The sequence below is a fragment of the Chiloscyllium punctatum genome, chromosome 11, assembly GCF_047496795.1.
Source record: "Chiloscyllium punctatum isolate Juve2018m chromosome 11, sChiPun1.3, whole genome shotgun sequence".
NCBI classification, from domain to species: Eukaryota; Metazoa; Chordata; class Chondrichthyes; order Orectolobiformes; family Hemiscylliidae; genus Chiloscyllium; species Chiloscyllium punctatum.
The window spans coordinates 31,997,460-32,019,034 of record NC_092749.1 but is presented as its reverse complement, the minus strand read 5'-3'; the positions used below and the strand labels follow the sequence as shown (position 1 = coordinate 32,019,034).

Here is a 21,575-nt window from a genome sequence, read left to right as displayed (position 1 = left end):
CCTTCGGCCCAACAAGTCCACACCGCCCCGCCGAAGAGCAACCCAACCAAACCCCTACATTTACCCCTTACCTAACACTACGGGCAATTTAGCATGGCCAATTCACCTGACCTGCACATCTTTGTACTGTGGGAGGAAACCGGAGCACCCGGAGGAAACCCACGCAGACACGGGGAGAATGTGCAAACTCCACACAGTCAGTCGCCTGAGGCGGGATATAACTGTCAATATTAGTTCTCAGACAAGTTAGGAACATGCTGATTGGTCAGGGAATGCAGCAAAGATTGGTAATTTCCAGGAAGGCTTTCTTTTTCCACTGATAAAGTTGCAATGTACGTACGGATTTTACTCTTGTTTTGCTCTTTCGTTCTTCAGTTTTTAAGGTGTTGACGGGATCTGCAACTTTATGATCTGAGTATAATTACTCGCAGTCAACTTAGCCTGAAGTCGGTGACAGTTTCATTATTGTTTAAGTGAGGGAAGATTTCTGATTTGAAAGTGTTTAGAAACATCAGATTCAGATACAGTAGTGTGAAATAGCTGTCATTTTTCATTGCTTTTAATATTTAGACACTTTGAAGTGTGACAAATGCTTTCCGCGTTTTTATGCAGAGAGGTAGATGTAATTTTACTCTGAAGAAGATCAACTGATGTGAACTGGAAACAGAAAAAAATTCTGTTTTTGCCTAACAAAATAGGACATACAGCACAGGAACCTTTTTTTTAACTGCAACCACTTAATTGTCTGTCATAGCATCACTGGTGATCTGAGCATGCCTGTAAAAATAAAGCTGAATGAACTCACTGCAGACCGTTCCTTCATCTTCACCATTGCTGCAGTCGTTGTTGAAATCACACAGCTGCCTCAGTTTAATAGATACCCCATTCTGACAGGTGAACGATCCCTCGAGTGTTGTCCTAGAGCCTGTCAAAGGACCTAAAATATAACCACAAATGGAATTGTACATAAAATGCATTTTATTCTCTACCATAACATGAGTGATTGATAGGTCTTTATTGTACAGCCTCTGTGGAGTAAGATGATTACTCCAAGGTTGCCTTTGAGAGGCCAAAAAAAAATCACAGCTTCTCACTACATACATTATTACTGATCACAGTTATGCAGGAAACCTAAAAGAAAGGTATAGTTAATGTTGTTAAGACAGCCTCAAAATAAGGTGACAGTATCTATACCATGGGAAATCATATGAATTTTAAATTGTGAGGAAAAAACAGGTACATCATGAGAATAACAACTTGCATTGATATATAAGGCTGTTTTGGTGGTGGGGGCCATTTGATTAGGTGGGAGGCTTGTGCATTTGCCCTGCATTCATTTGCGTCAGAAAGGCCTTGTCTTCTGGACTTATTGCTGCAGAAGACTGTGAAGGCCAAGTTTGAGTGAATTTAAGACAAAGATGGATAAGTTCTTGATACGTAAGAGGAACAAAGGTCATAGGGAGAAGGCAGAAGAAAGAGGTTGAGAAACATATCAGCCATGATCAAATGGCAGAGCAGACTCAAATGGGCTGAATGGCCTAATTCTTCTCTTATATCTTATAGTCTGATGGATTGTCAAGTGAGGCCATTTAGAGGGCAATTGATGTATCCTTAAGAGCCTCATTCCAACACCACTGGTACAAATCCAGTCACATGTGAGGGCTCAGCATGTGGGAGGCAGCACAAACAAACTCTGATGGGGTTGCTTACAGGCTCCTGGAGGGGGAACAGACCCTCATCATTTAAAGGCACTCAATGCTTGAAAAAGGGAGCCAAGACTGGGCCCACTGAAAAGCACCCCTCTGTCCTTGCTACTGTCCTACCTTCCCCCACAATTATTTTCCTGCAACACTCACCTCTTCCTGGTTCCTTCTTCAATCTGGACCTTGGCTCAGGGTCATTCCAGCAGCAGCCACCACACTCTCATGGCACTGTTGTTCAGTAGGGCTATCAGTCTCTGATTGGCCATTAGCTTTAACCTTGGGTTCTTGATCCCAGGTTGAGACCCACCACTTTCCTGTTAAGTGCCTAAGTGGCACAAGATGTGACAAGCTTTCCTGAAATAAGTAATGCGGAGGCCTTGCCAGCTCTCTAGGCAGTAGCTGAGACCACTGACTCCTCCACAAGATTCCATTCACAATTTCAAACAGAGAAAACTGTCACCAGATGCTTCACAAAGACTTAAAGACATACTGGAGTTTTGCCAAAGTATAAAAGAATGGTGAAGGAGATGAATTTCAAAGGATGCAGAGAGTTACTAAGGAGGTTTAAAGGCGGGAATTCCAGCTAAGTCACAACTTGCTTGAATCTTATTTACCATTCTTACATAAGTTTTACAAAGATGGATTGGAAAGTACACTGTGAAAAAGATATAAAGAGGTTGCAGACTGGACGAAAATCTGGCAGATAAAGTATAATGTGGGAAATGTTTTCACTTTGGCAGAAAGAATACAAAAGCACAGCTTTATCCAAATGGAGACCAGTATCAGAAACCGGTGGTGCAGAGGGACCTAGTTGTTTCCGTGCAAGAGCCACAAAAAGTTAGCATGCAGATACAGCAAGTAATTAAGGCTAATGGAATGTGTTTTTTTATTATGAGTGGAACTGACCATAAATGTAAGAATATTATGTTTCAGATATACAGAGCATTGATAAGACCACATTTCAAATATTGAGTGTTTTATTTAAGGAAAATGAAAATGCCTTGGAGGCAGTTCAGAGGAGATTTACTGGATTGATATCTGGAATGAGTGGGTTGTCTTTTCAGGAAAGGTTGAACAGACTGAAATTGTTTTCACTAGAGTTTAGGAGAGTGAAGGGCGATTTCATTGAAGTTGATAAAATTTGGAACATGGTGACAAGGTGGATGTGAAACTAATGCTTGCTCATGTGGGTAAGTCCAGAACCTGGGGAGGGAGAGGTTGAATATTCTTAAGATGGACGGACCTAGATTTTTGTTACACAAGAAAATCAAAGGTTATTGGGGAAATAGATGAGAATATGAAATTCAAAATTAGGACAATCAGCCATAACCTTACTCCATGGTGGGGAAGGAATGGACTATTTTTGTTCTTAATTATATCTTCAAATGTTTGTTCCCATTTTTAAAATGTATTAAGGGTTTATTAGTATTAATAATGTTTATGAATAGGTCTAAGATTTATCAGGATCAGAAATGATTTATTGGTATTGGTAACATGTCGTAGCAGCAGTAAGTTTTGTTAGCAGTAACAAGGTTATTAATTAGTAATAGAGTGGCAAGGCTGCTCCAACCTCGAGAGAGTGTATCCTGTGCTAACTACAGGATGCTCATCATGTTCTGAATGATCATTTATGCAGGAAATGTCATCAGTTGCAGTCGCATGAGCTCCAGGTTTCACAATATGAGGAGCAGCTGGCATCACTGCGGTACATCCGTGAGACTGACGGCTATGTGGTAGCATGTTTATAGACATTATCTCCCCACAGCTTACCACAGACTCACAGAATAATTACAGTGCAGAATGAGGCCATTTGGCCCATTGTGACTGCACTGGCTCTTGCAGCATTTTGACTTAATGTTAATCTCCTGCCTTTTGACCATAGCCCTGCATACTGTTTTAGGTTAAATGCCTCAAGTGACTGCCCCAGTTGAACATACCTCCACTATACTTGGATGCTGTGCCCTTTAGGTCCGAACTGTGTTAAAATGCTTTTCTCAACTCATGTTTGCTTCTTTTGCAAAACACTTGATTCTGCCTTCTAATTTTTGATTTGTTTATGAGTGAGAACATTTTTTATTTACTCCATCCACAACTTTCAGAATTTTAAAACTTCTATCAAATCTCCTTTCCAAGAAAAATAGTTCCAACTTCTCCAACTTTTCCTTATAACTGAAGTGTCTCATCTGTGGTACTATTTCTGGATATCTCTTCTGCATTCTCTCTTATACATTCACATCTTTTCTATAGTATAGCACCAAGAAGTGCCCTCCAGTACTTCAACTGATAGCTAACAGTGTCTTATAGAAGTTTGTAAAAACCTTCCTGCTCTGGTACTCTATGGCCCTACTAATAAAACCTAGAATACCACATACTTTACAGCTCTTAATCTGTACTGCCACCTTTAACAATTTGCGTGCATATCACCCAGGTCTCACTAGTTATGCACATGCATTAGAACTGTAGCCTTTATCTTATTCCATGTCTCCATGTATGAACATGCATTGCCTTAAACTTCTTCAATCTGATATTCATCTGCCACCTATCCATCCACTGCATCAACTTGTCAATGTCCTTTTGAAGTTCAACATAGTCCTCCCTACAATTCCAATTCTTCCAAATTTTGTGTTGTCTGCAAAGTTTGAAATTCTCCTCTTCCTAATGTTCAGATCATTTATATATAAATCAAGAGTTCCAATGTCACCCTGATGGAACACCATAATAAACATTCTTCTTGCTCAAAAAAACATCCATTAATCATTACTGTTTGTTACCTATTCCTCAGACAATTTTGAGTCTATGTTGCTACTGTACCTTCATAGCCTAGGAGTTTCCTCACAACTCTGTTGAATGTCACAAAATCAAAAACTTTTGAAAATCCATAGAGACCATAACCACAGCCTTGCCCTTACCAACCCTCACTGTCACCTCTTCAAAAACCTCCAGCATGTTAATCAGACACAGTTATCCTTTAACAAACACTTGTTGAGTCTTCTGAATCAATGTTTCAATAGACAATAGACAATAGATGCAGGAGTAGGCCATTCAGCCCTTCGAGCCTGCACCGCCATTCAATATGATCATGGCTGATCATTCCCAATCAGTATCCTGTTCCAGCCTTATCTCCATAACCCTTGACTCCACTATCTTTAAGAGCTCTATCCAATTCTTTCTTAAATGAATCCAGAGACTGGGCCTCCACTGCCCTCTGGGGCAGAGCATTCCACACAGCCACCACTCTCTGGGTGAAGTAGTTTCTCCTCATCTCTGTCCTAAATGGTCTACCCCGTATTTTTAAGTTGTGTCCTCTGGTTCGGCACTCCCCCATTAGCGGAAATATGTTTCCTCCTGCCAGAGTGTCCAATCCTTTCATAATCCTATACGTTTCAATCAGATCCCCTCTCAGTCTTCAAAACTCAAGGGTATACAAGCCCAGTCGCTTCAGTCTTTCCGTGTAAGGCAATCCTGCCATTCCAGGAATTGACCTCGTGAACCTACGCTGCACTCCCTCAATAGCCAGAATGTCTTTCCTCAAATTTGGAGACCAGAACTGTACACAGTACTCCAGGTGTGGTCTCACCAGGGCCCTGTACAGCTGCAGAAGCACCTCTTTGCTTCTATACTCAATTCCTCTTGTTATGAAGGCCAGCATGCTATTAGCCTTCTTCACGACCTGCTGTATCTGCATGCTTGCCTTCATTGACTGGTGGACAAGAACACCCAGATCTCTCTGAACAGCCCCTTTACCTAATTTGATACCATTGAGGTAGTAATCTGCCTTCCTGTTCTTGCCACCAAAGTGGATAACCAGACATTTATCCACATTAAACTGCATCTGCCATGCATCTGCCCACTCACCTAACTTGTCCAGGTCACCCTGTAATCTCCTAACATCCTCATCACATTTCACCCTACCACCCAGCTTTGTATCATCAGCAAATTTGCTAATGGTATTGCTGATACCATCTTCTATATCATTTGCATATATTGTAAAAAGCTGCGGTCCCAGCATGGATCCCTGCGGTACCCCACTGGTCACTGCCTGCCATTTCGAAATGGAGCCGTTAATCACTACCCTTTGTTTCCTATTAGCCAACCAATTCTCTATCCAATCTAGTACTTTGCCCCCAATACCGTGCGCCCTAATTTTACTCACTAACCTCTTGTGTGGGACTTTATCAAAAGCTTTCTGAAAGTCCAGGTACACTACATCCAACTGGATCTCCCTCGTCCATCTTCCGAGTTACATCCTCAAAAAATTCAAGAAGGTTAGTCAAGCATGATTCCCCCTTCATAAATCCATGCTGACTCTGTCCTATCCTGTTACTATTATCCAGATGTGCCGTAATTTCATCCTTTATAATAGACTCCAGCATCTTTCCCACCACTGAGGTCAGCCTAACTGGTCTATAATTTCCTGCTTTCTCCTGCCCACCCTTCTTAAAAAGTGGCACAACATTAGCCGCCCTCCAATCCTCAGGAACCGACCCCGATTCTATTGAACTCTGGAAAATAATCACCAGCGCATCCACGATTTCCATGTGTCTATTAATTCTTATCCCAAATATTTATTTCTATACATTTCCCCACCACTAAATTTCAATTTACTGGTCTGAAACTGCTAGACCTATCTTTACAGCCTTTTTTGAATAAGGGTGTAATGTTCACAATCTTCTAGTCCTCCAACTCCACCCCTGAGTTCAGACAATAGAAGATTATTGTTAGTGCCTTTACAATTTCCATGTTCTCTTTCTTCAATATCCTTGGATAACCCTCATCTGTTCTCGTACCTTATCAACTTTAACTATTGAAAGCATATCCAATACCTTCTCATCAATTTTAAACTCTTCAAGAGACTGAGCTTCTTCCTCTGTCACCATGACCTGGGCAGTATTTGCCTTGCAGATAAAGACAGATGCAAAGTGTTCATTTGACACTGTATCCACACCTCTTTGCCTCTTTGTAAATCCCTTTTCGATCTCCAATCAGCTTTATTCCTTCTACGACCACCTTTTTATTGTTCATGTTCTTACAGAAGACTTTGGGGTTTCCCTTTATGTCAGCTGACAATCTTTATTCACAATCTCCCTTTGCTTCTGGTCCCAATTTTCTCACCTGCTTTCTGGGCCGTCTGTATTCAGCTAGGGTCTCACTCCATTTACAACTTGACACCTGGTATAATTAACACTTTTCCTTCTTTAACTTAATTTCTATCTCCTTTGTCATCCAGGGAGCTCTTGATTTGTTTGCTCCATTTTTCCCTTTTGAAGGAATATACCTTGACTGTGCCCAAAGCATTTCCCCTTTGAAAGTAGTCTGTTATTCAAAGACTCTTTTCCAATAACCTTCAGCTCCAGCCTATCTTGCCCCATTGAAGTAAGCTTTCTGCCAAATGATTATGCATCCACGCCCATCAGAATGGTAGCAGGGCTCTCTGTTTCTTCCTGCAATAAAGGCCTGAGTCACCCCCATCCATCAGCACCCTCCTCTGCCTGGCTGAGCTCATACTCATTCTGAACAACTTCTCTTTTAACTCCTCTCACTTTTTCATGTGCATGTGGTGGCCTACAGTTGACCTGGTTACGCTCTCTCTTTGTGGTGTATGTGGAAGATGCCTTGTTCCAGCTCTATTCCAGTCTCCACCCACAGCTCTTTCTCCGATATATCAATGACATCATTGGTGCTGCTTCCCTCTCTTGTCCGGAATTGGAAAAGTTTATCTATTTCACTTCCAACTTCCACCTTGTTCTCACCTTCACCTGGTCCATCTCTGACTCCTCCCTTCCCTGCTTCCATTTCTGGGGATAGGCTGTCCACCAATACTCATTACAAACTGACCAAGTTACATTGTTACTTTGACCATACATCCCCACATCCTACTTCCTGTAAAAAGTCTATTCCATCCTCTCAGTTTCTCTGTCTCTGTTGCATCTGTTTTGATGCCAATTTCGGCAAAGAAGCCTCCAAAATGTTCACCTTCTTCCTCAACTGAGGATTCCCAACACCATGGTTGACAGGGACTTCAGCTGACCCATCTCCTGCACTTTGGCCCTTACCCCCAATTTTTCTCTTTCACAACAGCTACAAGGTTCCCCTTTTCCTTATCCAAAGGATCATTAGCTGCCATTTCCACCACCTCCAGCCACATATTCCCTTTTCCTTCTGCAGGAACCTTTCCCTCCTCCTTCACTCCCAACATGTCTCCGCAGCCCCTCGGCACTTTTACACTTTACAAGGTGTAACACTTGCACATTTACTTCCTCCCTCCAAGGGCCGAAACACAGCTTCCTGCTGAAGCATTGATTTTTCCTGCACTTCACATCATCTAGTTTACTGCATTCACTGCTCACAATGTGGTCTCCTCTACAATGGGGAAACAAAGCATGGACTGGATGACCACTTTGCAGAACATCTATGTTGTGACCACAAAAAAGACTCTGACCTTCCAGTTGCCTGCCACTTCAACACACCACCATGTTCTTTGGCCAATGTCTCTGTCTCAGGCTCGTTGCAGTGCTCCAGGGAAGCTCAGTGCAAACTGTAAAAACAGCATCTCATTTTCTGCTTGGTAACTCTGCAGCCTTCTGGACTTAATATCGAGTTCACCAATTTTAGGGCTTGAAGAACTTTCTCCCATGTTCTTTATTGCCACCCCCACACCAGGCCTTATCTTCACTTGGACTGCTACCCATTGTCAGCTATTAATAATCCCATCAGCAGCTATTCATTTTTCTAGACTAACCTTTACCACTCTTTTATCTGTCCAAACGTTTTCTCTCTCTTTTGGCTCTGTCGTTTACTCTCCCCACTTGCCTACTCCATCTTCTACGTAAATACCAACCTTTCCTGAGCTACCTTCCGTTCTGAAGAAGAGTCACTGACCTGAAACATTAACTCTGCTTTGTTTCCACATATGCTGCCAGATCTGCCAAGATTTCCCAGCAATTTCTATTTTTGTTACTGGTTTTACTTAATTATGTTTTCGCTGAATTGATCAATTCCACCATCATCCTAAACTTTATGATACAATGGCCTCATTTCCCAAATGTTACTCCAGTGTCTGTTAACCTTCTTGGCCCAGGTCATTCCCAAGAACAGGTCTAGAATGCTTCTTTTCTTGTTGGACTGGACTTACTGTAGAAAATTCGCCTGAACGCAATCTAGGAATGCTTGTCCCTCACTGCTCCTTATTCCACCACCATCCTGGTCTACATACTTGTAAATTAAAGTCCTCCATTTGTATTACAGTCTGATATTTATAACTCTTTGAAACTTCCTTCCAGACTTGTTCTTCTGTATCTTTCACAATAGTTGGTGGTCTATAGATTACCCTGACCACTGTGATTGTACCCTTCTTACTCCTCTCTTGCCAAATCGATTCTGTTCTTGATCTCTTTGAAATATCCTCTTTCTCCAGTAGTGAAATGCTTTCCTTAACCAAGAGTGCTACCCCCACCTCCTTCCTTGTCTTTTCTGGACACTTTGTAACCAGAAATATTTAACATACAGATCTACCCCTCCTTAAGCCAGGTCTCCATTATTGCCACAGCATTGTAATGCTCTGTGCTTAACAGTGCACAGGAGAAAAATGAATGGCAGAAAGTCAAAACTTTTAAGGGAAGTCGTGCAGGGGTTCTCTAAGCATATTGCACTTTTCAATCAGCTCTGAGGAGATGGCACCTCAATGGATCAGACATGTGCACCTTGACATCCTGACAGTGAGGGGATGGAGTTCCAAAGAAGGCTTTTTGCGAGTGCTATTGTGCACAGTTTAAAACTCAGAAATGGAGAGAGGGAACCAAAACAACATCAGAGAGCGAGACCAAGGTGCTCAGGATAACTGGGGAGAGAAAACGTACTAGCTCAGGGAACAGTAAGTTCATAGATGGAGTCAGAAAAATGGAAAAAGTAATGAAGTCTAAATTGGAGTTACTGTGCATGTGCCTGAAGGCGCAAAGTGTAGTTAAAACAAGGATGGCGTGTTGCCCAAGCACAGATTGCCATGTGGAAATAACATAGATTTGGCGGAGGACAGGACTGGGAGTTATGTATTCCTGCATACAAGATGTCACAACACCAGAAGACCCTGACAATTATGGATTTGTCAATCTGATTTGAAGAAGCTATCCAGTTAAGGACAAATACAGCTAAGGTGATGGTGAAAAACTAATTGAGCTAATAGAAACATAGCCAGACAAGTTTCCACCTTTATGTCTAAATGTTTTTAGAACACATTAAGCCATTTGAGTATAGAAACAATTGAAGTCCACTGCTAATCATCCACAAACAATGTTATGAAAAGGGAAGTGAGCAGTCATTGTGAAGGAAAAGACATGTGGTCAGAAACAACATGGTTGGCGGGGAAGGGGGGGGGGGGGTTGACCACGAAGCTATGATTTTGAATAGTCTGGGAAAGAGACAAAGCAAGAGAATGTTATGGAAATTATGCTGTTGGCTAAAGTTGATAGCTTTGGTGTTCCCAATATTTAACTACAAGCAATTACTCTTTACCCAAGAATAAAGTTGAATCAGGAGGAACAATGGAAATTGTCAAGAGGTAGAATTGGATGTCATCACTTTATGATTGGAAGTTGATCCTAGGCTGCTAGCTGAAATGTCAAAGGAGAGGCAGATTAGATGAGAAAGTGGATGATCTGAGAATGGATCTTTTCAGGAAGTGGGAATGGCAAGAAGTGTTAGAAATGCACAGATAGGTGAGAATGGAATGATGTGAAGGCCATACACTGAATTGGAGAGCAGAAGAGAGACAGAAAGAGAGATTGAAGGTTTATTAAACTTTTTTGTTGAAACAGCAATTAAACTTATTGTGAAGGCTGCAGGGAGACTGAATAAGACAAGGAAGGAAAGTTATCATGATAACAATCAAGGGTGTTTGTGACTTCAGCCAGTGCCATTTCCATGTGATGACACAGGCAGTAATCTGACTGAAGGGATTTGATTTTGAAAAAATAAGTCAGATAGTCATGGATTCAAGCAGGAACAGCATGTTCCTGGACTTAAGAGAAGGCAGTAAGGTTGGAAATGGGTAATAGTTGGTCATCAATTTGATTATCAACCAGTAATAGTGTATCTTTTTTTAAATGAGTTAGGTTGTAATGTTAGTGAAATATATCACTGTGCAGCATTAGAAAAATAATAAATCAAACTAATAATAATATAATTAGATGAATAAGTTTGACTTTTTTGTAAAGTACATATCACGTACATGCCAAGTTAGAAAATTCACAGTAACTGATGAACAGTTCTGAATAATTCAAGGGACACTAATAAGAAGCTGAAGATGCAAATAACAGCCAAAATCAGGCTATGTTTGCAATGTGCTTAGACCAGAGCTACTGTGTAATAATAATAGGATAATTTAGAATCTTAGAATTCTACAGGACAGAAGGAGGCCATTTGACCCATCATGCTTGTACCAGCTTCCGAGATAATTAATTTAAATTACATTCCTTGTATGACATTGCAGAATTTTCACAGGTTTCAGGAACATATTTCACAATTTGACCCCTTTTCTTAGAATCCAAAGTAAATCAATGCAATGTCCCTTCCTATAACTCAAAAACTAATTGTCATGCTAAGTTCAACTAAACGCACACTGAACCTTTATATTCAGAAAAAAAGCTCAAGTACACAAAAAAAAACATTTTTGCAATGGGGTGTTTCGAAATTTTGAAGGAATGTGAGCCTTGAAGATGCAAGAGTCATAAGGTTAGGACATAAATCCTCAGCAAATGTTACTTTGTGGTCCTTTTTTGCCTCATTTTTCAGCATTGTCAAGTGAATGACCCAGCTCTTCCAAGAAGTGGCAATCACAGACAGATTGCTACCCTATTCCTATTCTCTTCTGTTAGAAATGAGCTCCAGATTTATAATCTGACTCTGGATCCTTCAGAAATACAGAACCTGTCTGAAATAGAACAGTTCCCCTGTAGTACAGGACAGTTGGGGTGCATCAAACCACATCCATTTTTGCAGTAGTTAGTCTACTATGTCCAAAGATTGAAATGACCAGCAGCACAACTCCTGTAAAGTGGGATTAGGGGACCAGCAAGGTGGATAGGATGTCAGGTAAATTGGAATCTAGATTGCCAGTTAACTGATGGTGTGCTTGGGTTGGTTGGGATCAGAGACTAGGAAGATGTTGCCTCCAATAGTAGGGGGTATTGGGGTAGCAGCTGAGTCTTGGAATAGACTGTGGGTGAGGTAGGGATGAGGTAGGGGTGGTGTTGGGCTGAGACCAGAGCTACTCAGTTTGAGGCTGCTGGGAGGGGAGGTGGTGGCTATGAAGGGGACAGTTGTCAAGTGGCCAGAGGGTGTAAGGGATTGGTGGAGGTGTAGTTGGGGAGATCAGTAATTGTTACTCAGGAGTTAGGCCAAGGTTTTCATCATTTAACATTTTCTGAATAACTATTAGTTTAACTGAAGCAGAACCCTCCAATATCCCTGAATTTAATTGATTCTTTTGGAGGGTTCCAGACACAGGGGATTGTGCAGTAGAATCTTCAATTTGCCAGGCAATTCCCTCACTCAATTAAAATTAAAATTAAAATTCTCACATGATCCGAATGCGCAACTCCAGTCAGTGCAGCTCCAATGACTAATTGACCATCAAGCTATCCAGACCCATTCAAGAATGTTGTGTTTCACATGAACAATAGCTTGGGCTAATAACAATGATGCTAATGTTCAACTGTCAAATACATCAAATTTCTTGTAAACAGGCACAGGGTCTCAAATTTAAAAGAATTAAAAAGGCAAGATTCTTTATTTCCTTAACTATATGGATCATTGGAATCTTGTTTGGGGAAGAAGTGACCTGTACAAGAAGGATGGATTGCACCTAAATTGGAAAGGGACTAATATACTGGCAGGGAGATTTGCTAGAACTGCTTGGGAGTATTTAAACTAGTAAGGTGGGGGTGTGGGACCCAGGGAGATAGTGAGGAAAGAGATCAATCTGAGATGGATACAGCTGAGAACAGAAGTGAGTCAAACAGTCAGGGCAGACAGGGACAAGGTAGGATTAATCAATTAAACTGCATTTATTTCAATGCAAGGGGCCTAACAGGGAAGGCAGATGAACTCAGGGCATGGTTAGGAACATGGGACTGGGATATCATAGCAATTATGGAAACATGGCTCAGGGATGGGCAGGACTGACAGCGTAATGTTCCAGGATACAAATGCTACAGGAAGGATAGAAAGGGAGGCATGAGAGGAGGGGGAGTGGCATTTTTGATAAGAGATAGCGTTACAGCTGTGCTGAGGGAGGATATTCCCAGAAATACATCCAGGGAAGTTATTTGGGTGGAACTGAGAAATAAGAAAGGGATGATCACCTTATTGGAATTGTATTATAGACGCCCCCCCAATAGTCAGAGGGAAATTGAGAAACAAACTTGTAAGATAATCTCAGCTATCTGTAAGAATAATTGGGTAGTTATGGTAGGGGATTTTAACTTTCCAAACATCGACTGGGACTGCCATAGTGTTCAAGGTTTAGATGGAGAGGAATTTCTTAAGTGTGTACAAGACAATTTTCTGATTCAGTATGTGGATGTACCGACTAGAGAAGGTGCAAAACTTGACCTACTCTTGGGAAATAAGGCAGGGTAGGTGACTGAGGTGTCACTGGGGGAGCACTTTGGGGCTAGCGACCATAAGTGATAGAAAAGGATAGACGATATCTAAAAGTTGAAGTTCTAAATTGGAGAAAGGCCAATTTTGAAGGTATTAGGCAAGAACTTTCGAAAGCTGATTGGAGGCAGATGTTCGCAGGTAAAAGGACGGCTGGAAAATGGGAAGCCTTCAGAAATGAGATAACAAGAATCTAGAGAAAGTATATTCCTGTCAGGGTGAAAGGGAAGGCTGGTAGGTACAGGGAATGCTGGATGACTAAAGAAATTGAGGGTTTGGTTAAGAAAAAGAAGGAAGCATATGTCAGGTATAGACAGGATAGATCGAGTGAATCCTTAGAAGATTATAAAGAAAGTAGGAGTATACTTAAGAGGGAAATCAGGAGGGCAAAAAGGGGACATGAGATAGCTTTGGCAAGTAGAATTAAAGAGAATCCAAAGGGTTTTTACAAATATATTAAGGACAAAAGGGTAACTAGGGAGAGAATAGGGCCCCTCGAAGATCAACAAGGCGGCCTTTGTGTGGAGCCACAGAGAATGGGGGAGATACTAAATGAATATTTTGCATCAGTATTTACTGTGGAAAAGGATATGGAAGATATAGACTGTAGGGAAATAGATGGTGACAGCTTTCAAAATATCCAGATTACAGAGGAGGAAGTGCTGGATGTCTTGAAATAGTTAAAGGTGGATAAATTCCCCAGGACCTGATCAGGTGTACCCGAGAACTCTGTGGGAAGCTATAGAAGTGATTGCTGGGCCTCTTGCTGAGATATTTGTATCATCGGTAGTCACAGGTGAGGTGCCGGAAGACTGAAGATTGGCAAACGTGGTGCCACTGTTTAAGAAGGGAGGTAAAGACAAGCCAGGGAACTATAGACTGGTGAGCCTGACCTCAGTGGTGGGCAAGTTGTTGGAGGGAATCCTGAGGGACAGGATGTACATGTATTTGGAAAGGCAAGGACTGATTCGGAATAGTCAACATGGCTTTGTGCGTGGGAAATCATGTCTCACAAACTTGATTGAGTTTTTTGAAGAAGTAACAAAGAAGATTGATGAGGGCAGAGCAGTAGATGTGATCTATATGGACTTCAGTAAGGCGTTCGACAAGGTTCCCCATGGGAGACTGATTAGCAAGGTTAGATCTCATGGAAATCAGGAAGAACTAGCCATTTGGATACAGAACTGGCTCAAAGGTAGAAGACAGAGGGTGGTGGTGGAGGACTGTGACCAGTGGAGTGCCACAAGGATCGGTGCTGGGTCCTCTACTTTTTGTCATTTACATAAATGATTTGGATGCGAGCATAAGAGGTACAGTCAGTAAGTTTGCAGATGATACCAAAATTGGAGGTGTAGTAGACAGCGAAGAGGGTTACCTCAGATTACAACAGGATCTGGACCAGATGGGCCAATGGGCTGAGAAGTGGCAGATGGAGTTTAATTCAGATAAATGTGAGGTGCTGTATTTTAGGAAAGCAAAGCTTAGCAGGACTTATACACTTAATGGTAAGGTCCTAGGGAGTGTTGCTGAACAGAGACCTTGGAGTGCAGGTTCATTGCTCCTTGAAAGTGGAGTCACAGGTAGAAAGGATAGTGAAGGCGGTGCTTGGTATGCTTTCCTTTATTGGTCAGAGTATTGAGTACAGGAGTTGGGAGGTCATGTTGTGGCTGTACAGGACATTGGTTAGGCCACTGTTGGAATATTGCGTGCAATTCTGGTCTCCTTCCTATCGGAAAGATGTTGTGAAACTTGAAAGGGTTCAGAAAAGATTTACAAGGATTTTGCCAGGGTTGGAGGATCTGAGCTACAGGGAGAGGCTGAACAGGCTGGGGCTGTTTTCCCTGGAGCGTCGGAGACTGAGGGGTGACCTTATAGAGGTTTACAAAATTATAAGGGGCATGGATAGGATAAATAGGCAAAGTTTTTTCCCTGGGGTTGGGGAGTCCAGAACTAGAGGGCATAGGTTTAGGGTGAGAGGGGAAAGATATAAAAGAGACCTAAGGGGCAACGTTTTCACGCAGAGGGTGGTACGTGTATGGAATGGGCTGCCAGAGGATGTGGTGGAGACTGGTACAATTGCAACATTTAAGAGGCATTTGGATGGGTATATGAATAGGAAGGGTTTGGAGGGATATGGGTCGGGTGCTGGCAGGTGGGACTAGATTGGGTTGGGATATCTGGTCGGCATGGATGGGTTGAACCAAAGAGTCTGTTTCCATGCTGTACATCTCTATGACTCTATGACTCTATCTGTATTTAGTGTTGGGCACTACATATTCTATCCAACCTTTTTGCATGTGTAGACATATTTGCCATCTGTTTTGAGCAAAGGAAGATTCACAGTCAAATACTGTGCATACACAAAGGCACTGTGTAATCATGCCAAGAAAAGTCAGGGCAGTCTGGACAATTTTGACAGAAAATGCCTTTGGCCATTGTAAGTACTGATTTCAATTAGCAATCATGACACATTGACAGGGTGAGGAAAAGCTGACCATTGGAATGAAACATTTGTAGTTGATGTCCATGATGTTATATCAGTAAACTATATTGGTATAACAGGTGTAGAATTGGTAAAGCAAACTAAAAAAATTAATGAAAATAGTTAAATATGATGTCTGAGTATTAATGAAGTAAGTATATTGTACTAATAAAGTATGCTAAAGCATTAGTGAAACATCTTGTATCGATGAAATATGCTGCATTACTAATTAAGTCCACTAGCATTTGGATATGTTGAAATAATAGCAATGAATGTTCATGAACCATGTCACAGTTAATGGTAGGGCCCTGGGGAGTGTTGTCGAACAGAGAGACCTAAGGGTCAGGTACATAGTTCCTTGAAACTGTCATCATTTGTCATGCTTGCTTTCATCAGTCAGAGCACTGAATACAAGAATTGGGACATCATGTTACTGCTGTACAAGACATTGGCAAGGCCACATTTGGGTTACTGCATACAATTCTGCTATAGGAAGGATGTTATTAAACTGGAAAGACTGAAAAGAAAAAATTTACAAGGGCATTACCAAGACTGGGAAGTCTGAGTTACAAGAAGAGGCTGGGTAGGCTGGGACATTTTTTTCTCTGGAGCAAAGGGGGCTGAGGGGTGACCTTATGGAGATTTATAAAATCATGAGGGGCTTAGATAAAGTGATTTGCCAATGATTTTTCCCCAGGGTAACAGCATCCAAAACTAGAGGGCATCAGTTTAAGGTGAGAAGGGAACTATTTAAAAGGGACCTAAGGAGTAACTTTTTCACAGAGGAACAAGCTTCCAGAGAAAGTGGTAGTAGCGAGTACAGTTACGATATTTAAAAAATACTTGGACAGGTAAATGGATAAAAAAGGTTTAGAGAGATATGGGCCAAGCACAGGCAAAGAGACGATTCAGTTTAGGGGAAACCAGTACAGGTTAGTTGGGCTGAAGGGCCTGTTTCCATGCTCTATGACTCTATGACAGTACTAGGGATATCTGATGAAATAACATGTATTATTAAATGGTGTTGTTGTGTCAGTTAATGAATTATATTAATTATCCATTTGAATTCAGAACAGGAACATCCAAGTAGCTTCGAAATCGACGTTTATACTGCCTTTATGCTGCCTGAACTGCTGTGTTCTTCCAGCACCACTAATCCAGAATCTGGTTTCCAGCATCTGCAGTCATTGTTTTTACCTTGTTGATTTTAACCCTACTGCAAATCCTCTTGCAAGGATGCCTGCCTTGAAGAAGTTTTCCTCCTCTCTCTACAAGAATCTCAGGGAGTCCCTCTCCCACTGCAACTCCCAGGTCATTTCCTCTGCTCTGAAGCTACTCTATCCGACTTTCTCCCCACCCCCACCCTCCTCTAGTTTATCTCTCCATGCTTCAGGCTCACTGCCTTTATTCCTGATCAAGGGCTTTTGCCCGAAACGTCGATTTCGAAGCTACTTGGATGCTGCCTGAACTGCTGTGCTCTTCCAGCACCACTAATCCAGAATCTAGTTTCCAGCATCTGTCGTCATTGTTTTTACCTCAGAGCAGGAACAGACCATTTGGCCCCTCAAGCCAGAACTGCTGTTTGTTAAGCTGTGGTTCGCCTTAACCCTACTTTCCTGTCTCCACCTAGAACCTTTGATTCCCTTGTTAGTCAAGAATCTATCTACATTATCCTTAAAAACTGCAACAATTCTGCTTCCAATGTTCTCAGAAATAGAGAATTCCACATCTTAATGCTTCAATATGATAACCTCTTTTTTCTTATCATGAATGGATAGAGGCCGAACCTGTTCACCTTTCCCTCAGAAGATAACCTTATAACCTCTTAAGGTAAATACGCCATACCATGAATGAATCAAATTTAGGATTGGTAAACCATTCTTAAGTATTTTGAAGGATTAGTGAAGAGTGAGGTACCAATAAAGCAATTTGAAGCATGGATGAAGCATGTTGCGTGTTACTTAAAGATGAAAAATTTGTGAACATGCTGAGGCATTAATGAGATACTGTCAAGCATTAACAACTAAATATTAATATATGGTATGATAGTATGAGGCAAGTACGTAGAAGCATTAGGAAAATACATGATAATTGTAATGAGGCTTGTCAAATTACATTGTCAGTTTAGTGATGCATTTTGGAGCATTAATAAGGTATAACATAAGTATATTTGAGTATTAGTGAGGTCTGAAACAGAATTCTAGTAATTGGAGTGATATTGCATTGTTGATGAATAAGTGGGGCTATAGTAAAGGTATTGACAATGTAAAAGCAATGATATCATTGAAACACTGGTAAATTACATTGAAGAGAACAATGTCTGAATGGGAAACGTGTTAGTAATTATTTCTTTCTCCCTCCTTTCCACCATTAATCTCAAATGTCAATTTTACTTGGTGAACTAAGATAATTGTTTAAAAAGAAAACTCATTTGCAACAAAAAAAAGAAGTATTTATGTTATCATTTTTGATGCACGTTTTAAATATTTAGTTTGTTACAGACGGCATTTAAAATAAACTCATAGCTGTTGCACCCTTACTCTTTTCAAACCAGCACATTTACCTTCATTGCAATTTTTCAGAATAACTGAGTCCACAGCCGTCAACTCCCAGCTTCTTCTGTTGCTTCTTTTATATACCAAAGAGATCCTGAAAGACTGTTCCAAACGTCCGACTCTCCCCTGAAGCACTGTCCACCTGTACTAGTCAAAAATATAAATAATATAGAAAGAAAGAGTGAAAGAAGGCCCTGTAAATCAGAGCAGCACAAAGACAATCTACTTTTAATTCAAGTCAGAGTTTCATGGCTTTATATCAAAGTGCCTTTCAACTCATGTCAGTATTGACTTCAACAGTTACATATAAAGGGAACTGAATTCACATAGGAGCAGTGGTATTTTGATTGGAGCCTCTGCATAGAGCTATAAATCTACTTTTTATATCAGAACCCAAGATATATTAGAACAGCAACCTATCAGATGGAATTTTCCTCTGCTGCACAATTCAGTTTTGGTTGGAATAATATTAGAGACTATGCTAAATAGGGTTAGAAAATTCCTACAGTTGACTTGCAGTGATCTCGACCACCTGACCCTCAATGCTCCATTGAATGATCACTAGTTTCCCCATGTCCCTTATTGAAGTATTTCTGGTCAAAAGTAGCATGAGAGGACAGATGAGGGCTCTTGCTAGCACAATGCAGGAAGACTATTGATCGTCTTGAGTGAAGGAAAAGAGTTTGATGCTTATTTGTCTGCTGGCCATATCTGAACTACAAGGAGCAGCAGTTTATTGAAACATTTTATAAAAAAAGCAAGAAAAGACATTTTCGGGGGCAGTTTTATCCTGTTTAATATAAATACTTAATATTCTCCATACTTTGTTGCCTGCCAACTTTGGACTCCATTCCTGTTGTGGAAAGGAGGTTGCTTGACACTTAGAAAATAAAAATCTAAATGGGATAGAACAAAGCGTGCCCAAATAAATAATTAAAAGTTCTGACTTTTAACAACAACAACAATTAACAACACCAAGTACCAAAGTTTATTCCTAGTGGAATAGAAAAGTAAATGTAGTGATTGTAATGAGGTCAGCCGGGTGGACCTCACAGAATTTGAGTTCCCTGATTGCAATCAGGGAACCCTGGCTGACAGATATAAACAGAGTATCTCTGTTCATTCTGAGAGCTGGTTAAAAAACTTATATCATCTGTTCAATGATCCCTATCTAAGGAAAATACCTCATGGAATGGAATTGAGAAGTCTTATTCTCATAACAGTTGCAAGACCTCTCCAAAAAGAAATTCAGATCATGGTTTCATTCTTCAAATTATTTGATTTATACCGTAATTACATACAATAATAAATGCAATTATTAGGTGATTTCAATCCAGTAGACATCAGAATCTTAAAATCTTACAGGATTTTATTTTGGTTTATTATTGGCATTATTTTAAAAAGTCAAACATTTTATAGGCATATAAATAATAAAACAGCTAGTCACGATGGGAATAGGAGCACTTAATGATGGACTGGATAATCACAGGGGCAAGGGTAGAGAAATGGCAGAATCATTAAATAATTACTTTGCTTCAGGCAAACAGGTCAGGTGGACATGATATTGGCTGAAGAGATTTAAAATGAGATAACTGCTGTCATAAAAAAGGCAATATTAAATAAGCTAATCAAACTCAAAGAGGTGAAAACCTTTGGTCCCATGGATTGCATCTGCACATTTTAAAAGTCTTTTTGGAAGAGATAATAAAGGCATCACTATACATTTGCTATAATTGATTTGAAGAAGTTGTAGTGTCAGAAGACTGGGAGATAGTTTACCTCTACACTTGAGAAAGAATGTAGAAAATACCAAGGGAATTATAGACCAGTCAGCTTAGCATTGGTGGAAAAATAATGGAACCTCAATTATAAAAGAGAATACAAGAAACAGAAGCCATAGAGGTAACAATGAATAATGAGCAAAGATTTCAAAGGAAAAATCTTTCTTGACCACTCATTAATTTTGTTTAAGAGGCAACCAAGGAAGTAGACAAAGATAACGCAGTAGATGTAATTTATCTTGATTTTCAAAAGCTGTCTGATAAGATGCTACATTACAGACTAATGACTAAGGTCAGACAGTGCAAAGTCAGAGAAGAATGGTCAGCCAGTCAATTGAAAGACTGAAAACAGAGAGTAATGGCAATTGTTTCGAATATCAATTGGTGGGAAGTGCTGTTCAATTTTCACTTCTGGATCCACTTCATATTCTTTGTTTAAAAGCACAAAGCGAGTCAAAAATGTTCTGGATGTCGTTGTGTGTAGGTTGCCCCTTTAAAACAGAGACAGACATTAGTGGGACCGACTGTAAAGCTGAGAGGACACATAATAAAGTATTCCCTGTTAAAGTTAACCTTCTGTCAACCTCAGGTTCTATTTGTCGTTCTAGTGAACCGCAAACACAATAAAAAGCACTATTGCTAAGTTCGCAGATGATACCAACTTGCGTGGGAAAGGATAGTTAATACTAAGGGTGGACTGATACTAATAAACTTGCAGAATGGGAAACAATTGGGAAATTGATTTAACAGATAAGTATGTAGCAATAAGAAAAAGGAGGTTGCTTGACACTTAGAAAATAAAAATCTAAATGGGATAGAACAAAGCGTGCCCAAATAAATAATTAAAAGTTCTGACACAATTAACAACACCAAGTACCAAAGTTTATTCCTAGAGGAATAGAAAAGTAAACGTAGTGATTGTAATGAGGTCAGCCGGGTGGACCTCACAGAATTTGAGTTCCCTGATTGCAATCAGGGAACCCTGGCTGACAGATATAAACAGAGTATCTCTGTTCATTCTGAGAGCTGGCTCTGAAAGAGCTGGATCAGTGTCAAGGACATTCCATGTGAAAATAAAGGGTAACTTGGTGACAGGATACCGGCCTCTGTGGAGTTCTTTCAGTCAAGAAATTATTTTAAAGTCGTATCACCAAATCTTTTAAATAAGTTGCTCTGTTCTCAGATCAGATCACCAAATTATGTTACTAACCTAATCCAGACTGCTAATTTTAAGTTATGATCCCGAATGAGATCACCAAATTATGTTATGACTTGCTTGGGACCAGTAACTTTTGTTTTTAATAGCAAAACCAGGGAATTTATGAAGACATTTTAAGCAAACAACATTACTTTGTGTTCAAGTTAGAATAGTGATACAGTCTACAATAAATGTACAATT

General features: G+C 40.5%; 1 protein-coding gene across 1 annotated transcript in view; it reads right to left on the bottom strand.

The window, feature by feature from the left end:
* Window positions 1-21,575, bottom strand: part of LOC140482871 (ALK tyrosine kinase receptor-like) — a 1,059,465-nt gene that overhangs the window by 390,770 nt on the left and 647,120 nt on the right. The window contains exons 5-6 of the mRNA XM_072580591.1: window positions 18,404-18,537; window positions 806-937 (exon numbers count right to left, since the gene is read on the bottom strand). Of these exons, the coding sequence (XP_072436692.1) occupies window positions 806-937; window positions 18,404-18,537 (266 nt within the window). The remainder of the gene's footprint in view (window positions 1-805; window positions 938-18,403; window positions 18,538-21,575) is intronic.